Source organism: Coturnix japonica, chromosome 38, assembly GCF_054131305.1.
Source record: "Coturnix japonica strain WE chromosome 38, WE-NBRP24, whole genome shotgun sequence".
NCBI classification, from domain to species: Eukaryota; Metazoa; Chordata; class Aves; order Galliformes; family Phasianidae; genus Coturnix; species Coturnix japonica.
In genome coordinates, this window is record NC_140700.1 from 2,731,110 (window position 1) to 2,745,670 (window position 14,561).

General features: G+C 51.5%; 1 protein-coding gene across 6 annotated transcripts; it reads right to left on the reverse strand.

Moving 5' to 3' along the window:
* Positions 1–684: 684 nt before the first annotated feature.
* Positions 685–10,340, reverse strand: KCNA2 (potassium voltage-gated channel subfamily A member 2). Of its 6 annotated transcripts, none has more exons than XM_085527348.1 (3): positions 10,209–10,340; positions 7,966–8,359; positions 685–7,304 (listed from the first exon to the last, which is right to left on the reverse strand). In XM_085527348.1, the coding sequence occupies exon 3, from the start codon at positions 7,118–7,120 to the stop codon at positions 5,621–5,623; it is 1,500 nt and encodes a 499-aa protein (XP_085383474.1). In that variant the 5' UTR covers positions 7,121–7,304; positions 7,966–8,359; positions 10,209–10,340; the 3' UTR covers positions 685–5,620. The 6 variants fall into 6 exon arrangements, with proteins under 6 accessions (XP_085383474.1, XP_085383472.1, XP_085383473.1 ...); XM_085527346.1 differs by lacking the exon at positions 10,209–10,340 and adding an exon at positions 9,085–9,321; XM_085527347.1 differs by lacking the exon at positions 10,209–10,340 and adding an exon at positions 8,862–9,092.
* Between the last annotated feature and the right edge of the window lie 4,221 nt (positions 10,341–14,561).

Consider the following 14,561-nt stretch of genomic DNA (forward strand, 5'->3'; position numbering starts at 1 on the left):
CCAGCCGCGTGGCTGACCCGAGTCATGTATCCATGAAGAATAAACTGGATTTTCTATCTAAAAAACAAGTCACCCTGTGGGTAGGATGCAGTTTAGAGACTGAATTGTCACCATGGCAAGAAAAAAACACGTTTCCCCAATATATAGGAGTGAAAAAGCAAATCTCTGCTTGCAGATCCCACAGTGTCAGCAATGGAGCTCAGAGAGACCCAGAGAGAAGGAAAGCACAGACCTGGAAGTGGGGTGGTCTGAGGCTGCATAGGAATGCCTGAGCCCAACCTGGGGACCTACCTGTAAGAACTAACCCCAAACCCTTCAGGGAGAGAACCTGGAGTTTTGGGATGAAATATTTGCACTTCAGTCCCCACTGTTGTCTCCCTTTGCTGGAGACAAAAGCCCAAAGCATGGCACCAAGCCCACAGCTCAGCCCCTTCCACGGCTCTTTACCCCATAGTGATTCCATAGTTCCACAGACCATCCAGAGTTAAATGGACCTATAGGAACCATCATGTCCAACTCCTGGCTTCACATTCCCTTCTATGGGAATTCCCATATTGGGAATTCCAATATGGGAAGGGAATTCCCTTCTATGTTCCCTTCCCAACAATAACCCAGCCTACCCAGAACACATTTGTTTGTCTTTTCCCTCCCCACCCTCCACAGAACGGATACCAAAACAGCTCCTCAATAATATACATATTTATTTCCTCTTAATTAGTGTCGATATTTACAAAACCTGTGATACTCTGTGAAGAATAAATTATATACACTCATGATAAACCAGACAGCAAATGCTCATTTGGAATATGTATGTACACAGATCTGTATACCTATTTACAATGGTCGGCCCTATTGACGTGGGTTTGCAACCCCATGGATGTGCCCGACCCCAGGGACACCCCTGTGCCGTCAATGAGAGCAGGAACGTCTATACACACTGTGCAATTCAGATACAGCTGGTGTCTACGTTTTTTGTCTAGCAAACGCATGGTTAAATGACTTGAGATTCCCACGAGTTCTCCTCTACCAGTTTATAGGCCTCTCTCCATTCCTGGTCCCATTTCTCCCATAACCATGGCAACAGAAGGTTCGGCTCCAGCATCGGTAGGATGAGTCCTTCTCGGATTTCCTCTTCCTATCGATTCACCCAAATGAGGCACCACACACAGCTTTGATCCAATGCCTGTTTTTCCCTTCCTCTTCCAGCAACGATTAGTAGGTGACATTGGAGGACAAGAGTGCAGACTCAAGCAACGAGGGAGCAAGTGCAAAGGGATAATTACAGTCTTATACACGACAGAAGGATGATCAAATAAAACCAAAAACCAACCAGCCCAGAGCAACCAGGCAGTGTGTCTGACACAAGCAAGGCCTTTAGGACAGGGCTGTGGTCACTTGATGTCCAGCAGCTCCTCCAAGCCAACCATCCCACCAACAAGGAACAAGGGTGAGGGATTTTCCTCTCTCCATGCACAGTGTGGACTAGGGGCAGCCAAATCCATCATTTCATGGAGAGACCAAGATTATGGGGGTAGGGATGGGTTACAGGGAACCTGCTGGACCCTGATGGCAGGGACAAGGTGATGTGCCGGGTGCTGCCATGGGCATGAAGAGGGAGCTGTAGACTTTTGGGTGCAAACCCAAGTGATTTGGAGCTGGATCCTCCCCTCTTCACCTCCCAGCCCTGCAGCATGCTGACCTAAGAAAACACTGATCACTGACCATATAAACCATCACGGTCCCCTATGAACACCCCAAGGAAAGCACACCTCAGCCCTGGGACTAAAATCCCAGCATGGTTCAAAGGAACAGAAACCCAGCCACTACCAACAAACCCAGCAAAGCCACCCAGCACAGCCCAGCAGACCCCTTCGACTTCTGTTTAGCTTTGCCTGCACCATCACAAACATACCAAGCAACAGGCTCAGGGTGAGGATTTGGGTTCCAGGGAAGGGATACTGAAAAGCTGCTGGGATGCATGCAGGGATGCACAGATCTGATGCCACCTCGGAGGCTGAATCCAGATCTCTTTCCCTTGGGCCCCCCCTTAGGGGTACTGTGAGCCCAGAAAGTCCACAGGCCTTTGGCACTGATTTCAATGCTGACCCAGGAGTTATGTGACAACAAAGCAAGGCCATTCCTGAAATACCTCCTCCTCCTCTGTCTTTTTCTCTCCTTCTGTGTATTTATGCACAAATATGCCCGTATTTATACACCCACATGCTACAGTCACATAACACCAATCTAGAGATCCTTTTCTTGGTATAGCTCAGTATCCAGATTTACAGGACTTCAACACAACAAGAAGACGCAGAGATTGGTTTTCCTGACCAAAATTCATCAGCCCATGTTAATAGTTTTCTCCCATCGTTCCTAAAGCCAAGATAAGAGCCTCCCCTCAGAGCCCTTAGCAGCTATTGCAGAGGATGCTGAAGGCTTGATGGGTTGCTCACAGAGTTAGACATGCACTGCCAGTTAGAAAACAACTCTAATCACCACTTTCCATCTGCACAACCATGGCACAAAGGGCAAAACTTCAGATACAGCTCCTACCTCCTCTAGGTACCACCATAGGAACAGACAGAGAGCAGAGAGCATTGGTTCTCCATCCTACCCATGGCCAATGGCTCCATGAGAGGTGGGAAGGGAGACCCAACCTTTGCGTTATGGCATCCTCCATCTGAGCCATTTCACATCCCATTTTTGTACCCACTGAAGCTGAGGGGAAGCTTGAGATGCTCAGCATCTCCACAGGGGCCTGGAGGCTCTCAAACCAAATTCCTCAAGAAGAAAAAAAAAGGAAGAAAGAAAAAAAAAATCACAGTCTCCTCCTGAAAACTGGTTCAAGATCACATCAGTGAGTCAGAAGCAAAGCTCAAAATAGCACTAGAGCTCCGACCTGCAGGCACAAATCCCATTAAAAGCTATAGGGGAACCATTTCTCTGTGTGCAGGAGACATCCAGACTTCAGTTTCATGCAGCCTGATGGGTGGCTTCTGACCCCCACAGACCTTTCCTGCCCCGAAACACCCATCTGAGCACACATCTGGGTGCCCCCTGCTCTGCAAACCAGCTGCCAGGGCCACCACAGAGATGCCCTCCTTCCAAGGCTGGATTTGCTCATGAACATCTGCCAGAGTGAGCACACAACATGCAGGATCCATCCACGGCCAGAGATGCCAGGTGGTGAATGGCCTGAAGCTCACAGAATTTGAACAACCAGACACTTTGCAAAGTCAGCATCCTCCCAAATCACTCATAGCACTACACAGCAAAGCTGGGATCATCCCAGTGCTCAGGCACCCTTGGCTGGGCAGTCACATCCCCATAGACATGCAGCAAGCTGGATCAATAGAGGCTGGGCAGCCACCTGGGAATCACACCTCTGCCATCCCATTCAAGCTTCGGAAAGAGATTTATTGCTTTCAGTTGTGTTGATTCTCATTGTGTGTGTTGCAGGTGTTGGTGAGCTTTGGAGATGCCCATTCCAGAGCTGCAGCAGCAAAGAGTAGGAGAGGGTTCCCAATGCAATGTGATTTTGGGCAGGCACCCAACCCTGCGTGGTGCTCAGCACCCTGGGTGATTAGAGCTAGGCCTGAATCAATCACTTATTAAAGATGAGCGATCCCACCTGGCTGAGTGGGGTCACTTCAGCACAAGGGATGGATCCAGCCCCGAGCAGCATTTTGAACCATTGCTGTAGAATACGCTAGCACCGTTTGTTGTATTGTTGTGAATATTGTTTTCCCATGGGAGGCCAGGAAGGTCCGGCTGGGACCTCACTGCCACAATCCACCATGGGCTTCCCTCCTGCACCTGCACTCAGCAGCAGCAAAGTGCTGATCGAGCCCAAATTCAGCCCCAATTCACCCCAACTGGAGGGGCTGCTAAATGCCTTCAGATGGGGGCTTTGCTCAGCCATGACCTCACAGGGGTCCCCTGGCCCAGCCCATCCTGGGATTTGATAGCAATGGGGGAAAGACAAGGAAATCCAAGTGGGATGGGCAAAGCAGATGAAACCCCAGAACAGACAGCTCCAGCTCTCTCCAGACTATGCCAGAAATGGAGAAGAAATGGGGATGATCCTGAGGCATCCGCATCCCAGCACAGCCCTCAAATAGACCATGGGAGAAGGCAACGCAAAAGCAACACCTTGGAAGCATAAGCTTGGATCCAGTCCACCATACAGGAAAAACCAACAGCCCTAGGGCTCGACACAATTGAAATCAGGGTTTTCCAGCCCAGAACACACCCCAGGACAGCTCATATCTGTGGCCACTGAGCCAAGAAGATCTGAGGCTCCAAGAGCTCACATTAGCTAGATTAGAGCTATATATATTCACATTAGAGAATTTGGCCCTATGGTCGCTCTCTAAATATCTATACACACACACGCAATAATTGTATGGGAAATGGCTGAAAACTGCTGACCAGACAAGTCCAGAGAGCCCGTTCCTGCCATCCCACCTGCTCCTCCAGCCCTGCCCGATCAGCTGTGCTTTCTGCTCCTGACACCCAGATTAATGACCAATTACTTGCCCCATAATGAGTGCAGGTGTTTAACTTTCAGCTCACCTTCCACGGAGCCGGCTCTTGGGGCTGGGTGCTGGGGCACTCAGGCTTTGCCTCGTTATCTATCAAGCTGTTGTCAGCACATGCCACCCCCATCCCATTTCTAAACGTATTAGAGACATTTTAGCTCCCACAAATCTCCTCCGAGCCACTGGAGAATCTATAAACACTATAAACATGAATACTGTATATTCTACTAAGAAAATATATATTTGTGTGTGTATTAAATATTCAGATTCATGCAACAGATACCCATGCAGCTGTACTGTATTACTGGTTAAATTTCACTGCAGTATAAATATATTGTAGGCCACAGCATAGTTGCTCCAGTTTTATATATAGATATCAAAAAAAGAGATGCTTTTCGTTTTCCCAACTCGTTTTCAGTGTGTCAGTGGAGGTGTCTTTGGTGATCCTGGAAATAGTGGTGGATGGAAGTATCATCTGAATAAATCAATGAAATCCAAGCGTTTTGATTTGTTTACTCGTCCCTCCCGGTACCCAGCATAGAAAACTTAAGACTTAATAAATAATGTGCCGCCAGACTAATTATCCCTCCCCTGGGCCTCTCACTGGCATACTGCAGTGGCTCAAACTATTGCAGCATGCAGCATTTTCCGTTATGAAACAAGAGCCGGGGCGATGCGTTCAGCTTGGCACTGCTGAGGTGGAAACCTGAGCCCTCTAACAAGCGGACCAGCCCTGCCTGACCTTCCCCAGCCCCAAGCTGATGACCCGGCTCTGGGGACGGGGCCATGCCAGTGAGCATCCCTGCATCCCTGCTATGGCGTGGAGCTCGGACCTCTCCACACCTCTGGGAAGCAGAGAGCCTGGGATGGCAGAAGGGAAACAAAATGGTTCGGTTTTGTTTGCTTGCACGTTATTCAGTGTGGAAATCAAAGGTTAAAAGTCACTTACACAGCTATTGCTTCCCATGCAGAACCAAATAAACACCGTAGAAAATACTGTGTTAACTACAATGCAGAGCAGCACTCAATATCTGCAGTTGTTCCACTTCAGCTTTAAATACGGGACTAGGATTTAGCGACTAGACATCGGTTAGCATTTTGGTGATATTCACATAGTTTGTGTTAGCTAGGGTGCAATTGGCTGTCTTCAAGTTCTCCTCCCTAAAATCCTCATTGCTATTGTTTACACCTTCCTGAATCTCCATATAATCAGACTTACTAATGGTAGAGGCACTTCTGCTTTTCTTTAGGTCAGGGGAAGAGGGGATCTTTGGGCAGCTGGTTACTTGCAAATATTGAGCCTGCTCCTCTCCCTCCGTCTCCCGGTGGTAGAAGTAGTTGAAGTTAGACACTATGACGGGCACGGGTAAGGCAATGGTTAATACGCCAGCGATGGCACACAGAGACCCCACGATTTTCCCCCCGATGGTGGTGGGGACCATGTCTCCGTAGCCAACAGTCGTCATGGAAACCACGGCCCACCAGAAGGCATCGGGGATGCTCGGGAATTGGGACTCGCTCTCGTCGGCCTCGGCGAAGTAGACGGCGCTGGAGAAGAGGATGACGCCGATGAAGAGGAAGAAGATGAGCAAACCCAGCTCCCGCATGCTGGCCTTGAGGGTCTGCCCCAGGATCTGCAGCCCCTTGGAGTGCCGGGACAGCTTGAAGATCCGGAAGACCCGCACCAAGCGGATGACTCGGAGGATGGCCAAGGACATGGCTTGCTGGCCTTGCTGGCCATCCTCTGGCTTCTCAGCCAGCTCCGTCCCCAAGGTGATGAAGTAGGGGATGATGGCTACAATGTCTATAATGTTCATGATGTTGGTAAAAAATCCAGCCTTGCTGGGACAGGCGAAAAACCTCACCAAGAACTCGAAGGAGAACCAGATGATGCAAAGCGTCTCCACGATGAAGAAGGGGTCTGTGAAAGAGGTCGACTGCTGGTACCCCGTGCTGCTGTTGGAGTAAGGAGGGTGGCTCAGCCCGCTGCCGTGCATGTCTTCATTCTCATCCCGAAAAATGGGCAATGTTTCCAGGCAAAAGCTCACGATGGAGATCAAAATCACCATGACAGAGACAATAGCTATAATCCTGGCAGGGCCAGAGCTCTCAGGGTACTCGAAGAGCAACCAGACCTGTCTTTGAAACTCATTCTCTGGCAGCGGTCTCTCTTCTTCTTTGATGTAGCCTTCGTCCTCCCGAAACATCTCCATGGCTTCTTCCCCCAGTTCATAGAAACGAATCTCCTCTGAGAAGATGTCCAAGGGCACATTAACCGGCCTCCGCAACCTCCCTCCAGATTGGTAATAGTACAAAATAGCATCGAAGCTGGGTCTGTTCCTGTCAAAGAAATACTCGTTCCGGAGAGGGTCGAAATATCTCATTCTCTTTTTAGGATCTCCTAGCAAAGTCTCCGGAAATTGAGCTAACGTTTTGAGCTGGGTCTCAAAGCGCAGCCCTGAGATGTTAATGACCACCCTCTCGCAGCATTCATGGTCGGTCTCGGGGTTGTACGTGTCCTGTGGGTGACCTGGAAGAGCTGCAGCTTCGTCTGCAGGATCTCCGGTAGCAACTGTCATATTGGGGTTGAAAGAAAATCCTTATGCTAAACTCTTCCGAGTGCCCGGTGGTGGGATCGGACTCAGGGCAAGGCTACTATCCTGCAGAAGGACAGGTACGTAGGTGTGGAAGTGTCTCATGAAAAGGCGAAGGGATGATAAAACAGGAGAAAACAAAAAAAAAAAGGAAAGAAAATTGCCCCTGCTGAGAAAGAGAGAGATGAAGTAAAGTTGGGGGGAGGAGAGCGGCTCCCTGCACTACCGCTGCCTACCTCCGTCCTCAGGGGGGTTAATCGGAGTTAATCAGAGTTCAAAACTCCCATCTAAAGCCATTAGGCAGAAGGGAGGAAACACCTGAGGAACCTTCATCTATTCACAACCGGCATAGAAAAACCGGCCTTGACAAAGCAGAACATTTTGGGGTTTTATGGTTAAAAATAATAATTCATAAGAGGGGAGAAAAAACCAGGAGGGGGAAGGGAAGAGAAAGGAAGCAAAACCCCAACCAGCCCTATAGCGGTAAAGGGACCCGCGGGGCAGTGCGGGCTCGGCTCATTTCCAGGCATGCAATTAAGGGTTAACATTCAACCGTGCATAGATTATTCTAAGGTTCTATAGCAGGCAATCCGGCACGACCCTCCAGGTAGCCCTAACGGCTCCGCTTTAACTTCGGCACCGTCCCCATTCTCCTGCCCCGGCTATAGGGCCGCGGGTGCTGCACTGCCCGCCCCGAGCTGGGCTCTGCTGCCTGAATTTGGATGCAAGCTGCCCGCGGACCACTGCAGTCCCCCTCCTCGACCGCTGGTGTCCCGGCTGCTCTCATTCTCTGCAAAGCGCCATGGCACACAGAAAACAAATCACATTACCTGGAGAAGCCAAATCTTAGTGTCTCTTAGTAAGACCGATTATCTGACCCCTGGGGAAATCCTAGAGAGGAATACAGGCTTCCAAGATCCCCATAATTTCCTCTCTCTTCAAAGTTAAAAATAATGGTGAGTCATCGTAGAAAAGGAGAAGGGACATAAAAGGGGTGAGATTTCCAGATGGTGGAAGTCGGGTCTTGGAATGGTTTGGACTGGAGAGAGAGAGAGAGAAAGAGAGAAAGAAAGAGACAGAGGGACAGAAGTCCTCCCGGAGCTGTTGCAGGTCCGCACTTCAGGGCAGAGCAGGGTCTGTCTGATGCCTCCGGTACGGCGGGGGGAAGGTGCTAAGCTCAGCAAAACCCGATGTCCCCGGTGTCCTCGGGAGGTGTGGCATCGCCTGGAAAAAACAGCGAGAAGGTAGAAAACCAACGGGGGTTTTGGAGGCAGCGTCCGCAAAGCCCCCGATTCCTCCGGGCAGCGCCGCTTCCTCCCCGCCAGCTGTTATCCCGACGCTTCGCTAACCTGCACTGCAACACGAGCCGAGGGGAGAGCGGAAAAAAACAGAACCGCGTCCCTCTCTTCTCCTCTCCGCTCCGGGCGGTGGGGCCGGGCCGCCCGATGGCAGCGAGGGGAGGAGGCGGCGGGCGGAGGGGGAGCGCCGCAGCCCCCGGCACAGCGATGCTCTGCGGCGCCGCACCGAACGCCCCGGGGACGGCGGTCCCTACGGCACCGCGCTGCCTCCGCGGGGGGCTCGGGGCGCTCCGTTTTCATCGGTGAGACGAAGAGCTGGTCGGTATCCCCTCCTCCATGCTCCCCCCTGAGCATCCCCGGCCGTGAGACCCACGCGACCCGCACCCACCCTCTCCATCCTCCCCAAAGCCAACCCCCAGCCGACCCACCCCCCCGTGGGGATTCCACTCCGGTGGGGCTACAATTCTCAGGGAGACGCTGGGGGGGCTCCGATCTCTGCATCAGCCTCTGCTCCTCCATCAGACCGCCCCATGGGATGCTCGAGCAGCAGCGATCCATCCAAACTCTCCTTTCCCCCCCCGGTCTCTTTTTTGTTTTTCAGGGTTTTTTTGCCCTCCCAAAGAAAAAAAAAATAACAACAATTCCTCTAACCTCCCTTCTTCGGCTGCAACTCGACTTGTCTACTTTGAGCCAGGATTACAGAACCGGGGAGGGGAGGCAGGTGGAAAATAACCCCGCGGTCTGAGCCTCCTCGGTAAAGATTTCAGCCTCCCGCAGGCCATGTACGCCTGTTGGTTTCTCTCTTCATCACCTCGGGTGCAGATATTGCTGCAGATCCTTCTTTTCTTGGAAATTTCCCCTTCCCGTGCAACCCTCCTCTCCCTTCTCCTTATGCACTAGAAAAAATAGTACAACCCTGACAAGGCTTGCAGCATCCAACGGCTTCGCTTAACCCTTTTCTACCAGGCCCAGAGGAGAGGAGCTGGTTTTTGTCCCAGTTTTTCTCCTTTCAGCCCCACTCCAAAGCCCCGCTGGGTTTAACCTCCTTTGGCTCCTGTGAGCATCACAGCAGAACACCACGAGCAGCATCCACCTGCTGCAGCCACAACGTGAACCTCCAAATCAACCAACCTTGATGATTTTTTTCCAACATGCATTTCTTCTCCTGCCCCTAAACTCCCTCCTCCCCTTCCTCCCTGCCCAAAACACCCCAGGTTTGCTCAGCAGTGCGGACATTTGCTCATTGTTTAACATGTTGATTATAATTTAGCATGAGGTCTGGGCTCCTCTCTCTGAGCCGAGACCCGAGCGGTGATTCTGCTGCTGATCTGAGACGGTTACAGCATCATCTGAGTTGACATCACAGATTCCAGCACTCATTTTCTGCTACTTTCTCCCCATCACACTCTGTCCTGCTCAGAACCAAACACCTCCTCCCACCACCACCCCGTCTTCGGGTTCCGTTCATGCAAATCTGGGGGCTGCAAGGGCAGGAAGAAGGCGATAGAAATCAACCACAAGAGCCCGGTTTGTCACTGCAGGCACAAGGCGAGCTCGCTGCAGGCACGAGCCATGGCCGTCTGTCAGAGCGCTGGGATTTCGGGCAGCCTCGAGGACAAGGTCGAGGCGTTTGCTTTCCCTTTTGCAACCGAGAAAAAAAAAAAACAAAAACGCCAAGCCTCCATTTCACAGCTTGTGGCAAGCCGCTATTTCAGCAGAGACAGCGGGGAGGGGAGGTGGAGGGGGGTGGGGGGGAGAAAAAGGCACCAACTTACAATTGGCTCTGCAGTCAGGCATGCAGCGAATGCACAAACAGCCGCGCTCCGCTCTGCTGGCAGCACCTTCACCTGCGCTGCTGGCCCTGAAACTCGCCCCGGGCTCCTGGGAGCAAAGCTCCGAAGGCAACAGAGCTTCTCAATGAATATTCATAAGATTAATATGAGCATCTCTCCCCCCCCCTCCCTCCTCCCAAGCAAGAGACCTAGATTTCAACCACTGGGAAATAATCATATCCCTGGATGCGCGATGCTGCTGCTTTAGCGGGCGGCTCTGAGCGTACCACGTTTGTGTTGGAGCCTGGATCTGCATGGGGAGATCTGGGGTTGCAGCAGCTCTGCGCGGCTTTGGGGGAGGCAATGGGGCAGGATCAGGCTCCTGTGGGCCACGATGCCAATGGTTGGGGTGAGGATGTTGTGCTGCCCCATAGGCTGCAGCTCAGCTGGACACAATGTGAGCGATGCACCCACAGCATCCCCTCTTCTCCATCACCCCTAGAGCAGTTGTTTTATGTCAGCCTGCTTTTGCAGACCTGCACATGGAGACATCACCCCATCCTAAAGGAAGGGGGGGGGGCAGGCACACAACAAAGCTGGCACAAAACGCTTTGGCTCAGCCTTGGATTGTTCTGCTATGACCATCCAAGGAGAGCACCAGTACTGCAGGGTGCCCAGCATCCAGCAAACACTGGGGGAGGTGATGGAAGCATTTCAGTTCCCATATGCAGCAGTCAGACTGTGAGGTGCTTATGCTGCTGGAGGGGATTGCAGGGCTCACCCTGGAAGCCCAATAAAATCAGTGCTGTGGGTGATGCCCTGGGAGGTGTGGGGGCATGGTGGGGTTAACCCATGTTTCCCTGAGCCTCAGCTGAACATGAATTTCCATGGCAAAGTGGGGCTCACACACACTGCTCTGGGTGTGAGGCTACTTGGGAAGAGGGGTTTTAATTTTTCCCTATGTTGTTTCAGCCTTTTCTGAGCTAGATCTGCCATAGCAGGGTGGGCAGAATCCAGACAACAAGATGCCCAAGGCTGATACTTATGCAACGTGTAGAAACTGAGGCTGAGAGATTCAAGCGCAGCTGAATTTCTAAGCTGCTATTCCCACTGCTGCCTTGCCAAGGCTTTGCACAACCAGTGGGGCTTTTCGTATCAGCAGAAGCATCTCCTTACAAAGAGCTCCAATCCCGCCTGTAGCAAACGGAGGAAACCTCTCTGAATTGAGTGATGCTCTCTGATTTACTACCCTAATTGTGGAGCTATTATTATAATGTGTACGTCTGCACCCGCCTCCCTCTGCCACGCTGACAACTCAAGATGTAATTCAGTGCTTTGGAGAACGCAGCGAGTCAATACACTGCACCTACTTGTCTGATTTACATGTGTTTCAATGGCTGACACCTTTGCATTAATATTGTCATGAAAATATATAGGGATTCCCACTGGTTTCTTTCTGTTATCCAAATGGAATGTATACCTTTCTGAATTGGGACACCCTGATGTGATGGAACAGGGTCTGAAGATGGAGGCAGCCAAGGAACAAGGTGACACATGTTGGGGGAGCACTATGGGGCCATGTTATGGTCTCTGGAGCAGCTGAGCCCATGGGAAGGTCTCCTCATCCTACAATGAGCTCCTGATCCTTGGGAAGACCCACTGCCCCTTGGTAAGGCATGGCCAAAGGGAACCCAGCCAATATCACCTACCTGCAAAGATCAAATCACATACATTCTCCCTCTGTGGTGTTTCCCAAATTAAAAATATGGGGTTATTTAAAGAAAATAACTCCAGGTTCCACCTTGAATGTTCGTTTGATGAAGGCTGTTGTGTTGATGCGTCGCTCAGCCCAGAGCAGAACCGGCAAAGATCGCATTGCCTGAGAGCTGTTCATTGAAAACAAAAAGTCATTTTGCCCAACTGAAACACGGTGTAGAACTTCAGTTCTTGAGGTCTTTGGAGCCCATTGAGGTTGTGAATATTTCATAGCAGGCTGCTGCAGGATTGCTAATGGAGCCGTGGTGCAGGGCGAGCGGCAGCTCCGGCCACTCTGGCTAAAAGGTTCTTATAGCCTCTTTCTTTGACCTGAACCAACAAAAAGGACAGGACAAGCCAAATTAGTGAGAAGAAAGGAAATCAATAGCTTCCTTCGAGACAGGCACGATTGCTTTCAGCTCTGGGAAGGAATCTGTCCTGCTCCCAAGCCTGCCTTATGCTCCCCACACTTGTCTGTGTATAACCCCCCCATGTTCCTCCCCAGGGCTGGGCCTTTATGAAGGCATCAGCTGAGCCATCGCATCCCCCTGAGCTGGCTGGGGGCAGCTGAGGGTACCCAGCTGTGTTCCTCCATCCTCAAGTCCTTCCAGACACCACGAGACTGAACTGCTGCAGGGCTCCAAAAGTGCTTTTCTCTGTGTTGCTGCCAGCCAGCTTTGCTGAACACCAGAGCTCCCTGTCTGACCCCGTGGGAGATGCAACAGAAGTGATGAGTTTTCCCACATGCCTCATTTTCCTCCAATGATTTGTTTTCCTCGGGTCTGAAGCAGACCTTTCCCATGTGTTCAGTGGAGCATCACTTCTACTCCAGCTTTAGGAAGGACGATGCTCACCAAAATAGCAAGGACACAGAACTAACTGAGCTTAGGGAGAACAATAAGGGGAGATGGGAGATGCCTGCAGTGGAGATAGCAAAAACCTGCAGACAGGTTGTCTCTGCCTTGGGGCAGTGGGTAGGTGACCTTAGGTGACTTCATCTCCTGGACCCTATGTTCCTTGTGGTCTCTTCTAGCTTGGAACGTTCCATTCCATTCCATTCCATTCCATTCCATTCCGTTCCGTTCCATCCCATCCCATCCCATCCCATCCCATCCCATCCCATCCCATCCCATCCCATCCCATCCCATCCCATCCCATCCCATCCCATCCCATTCTTCTTCTTCTCTCATCCCATCCCATCCTCAAGTGCTGCATAACATCTGTGTGCCTCCCTGTCTATCTGCCCCTGCTGTACGGTGGGTGCTGGGAGAACCCAACTGTGATGTTTTCCACTGACGTGGCCACAAACGATGCTCCATGGGAAGGAAAAGACAAGGCAGGAGGAAAAGGGCTCTGATTTCTATTCTCTTGTCCTACCACACACGGATGCTGCAGGGAGAGATGAGGGCTGGGGCTGCTCAGCTGGGGAGCACCTTCCCCAGGGCTCAGTGGCTGTGGGCACAGTGACCACCATGGGCACAGTCGTGGTTTCATCCACAAGAAGGCACTGGATGGGTCCAGCCCAGTTATGGCTACGCCAAGCCAGAGAGCAAGCAGTGACAAACCTTGTTCCATGCCAGATCCCATGCTATGCCAACCCACTCCACCTTCATCTTCCAGCCAAGCCAAAGCCACCAGTGTAGCTCCATCACTACAAGAACCCTCCCGGAGATGGCTTTGTTAGGGTGGAAAATTCCTACAAGACACTGTGGGATGAGGTAGGAATTCATCGTGTTATCACTTCCCAGGGAGATGCTCCATCACTGAAGCCTTGCAAGATCATCCCTGGTCCAGGTCCTGCTGGCATGGGGAGGTGACAGGCACAGTGATGCTGGGCAGGACACGAGGTGCCATGCCCACACTGGGTGATGGCAGAGCTCTGCCTGCTGCCCTGCAGCATCCTCTCCATCACCTCGCTGCCGTATTTACTATTTCTTCCTCTCCCACCCCCTCTTTTGGGACTAGACAGACTTCCCTGTTTCTATGGTAACCCTCCCCCTCTCCCCTCATTTCTTCAAAGAGGTTTTCATTCGCTTCTTTAGAAAACTGCTATTTTTAGCCTCGGCATCCCCTGCTCCCCCTCCCCACCCTCTGCTCTCAGTATGTGCTTTCCTGAATGAGCAGCACCCACCTGGGCTGCCCTTGAGCTCCCATGAGGGCTACATGGCTGGATCAGGAGCCACTCGGAACCATGGTCCAAATCCCGGCACCTCCCTCCATTTGTGCTTAATTCCTTTGGGGAGTATGAGGAAATGCAAGGAAAGACCCCAGGAACATCTGCAGTCCCCAGCGCTCTGAGCAGAAGCACAAGCAGAAGGAATTCAAGAATCTATCAAATAATGAATACTAACAGGGCCAGGTGGTGTTTAAATGATAACCTTAGTAATCCCATGGGTATGGGCAGTGCCCCCTGGCAGGAGGGAACCACATCTGACCAGGTGGAAGAGAATCCTTCCAGTTGCCAGCATCTGTTTGAAAGCTAAAAACTGATGTGTTAAATCTGAGGTCTCCTTAGGAAGAGGTGGTTTGGGGAGAGGGGAAATACCCTACAGGGACAGGGAGCTCAGGAGGGACCCACTGGTCTGAGTCCTGTTGTGGATT

Bases quoted from the DNA above. Each gene is read 5' to 3' on its own strand.
- KCNA2 (XM_085527348.1), bottom strand. From the start codon at position 7,120: ATGACAGTTGCTACCGGAGATCCTGCAGACGAAGCTGCAGCTCTTCCA.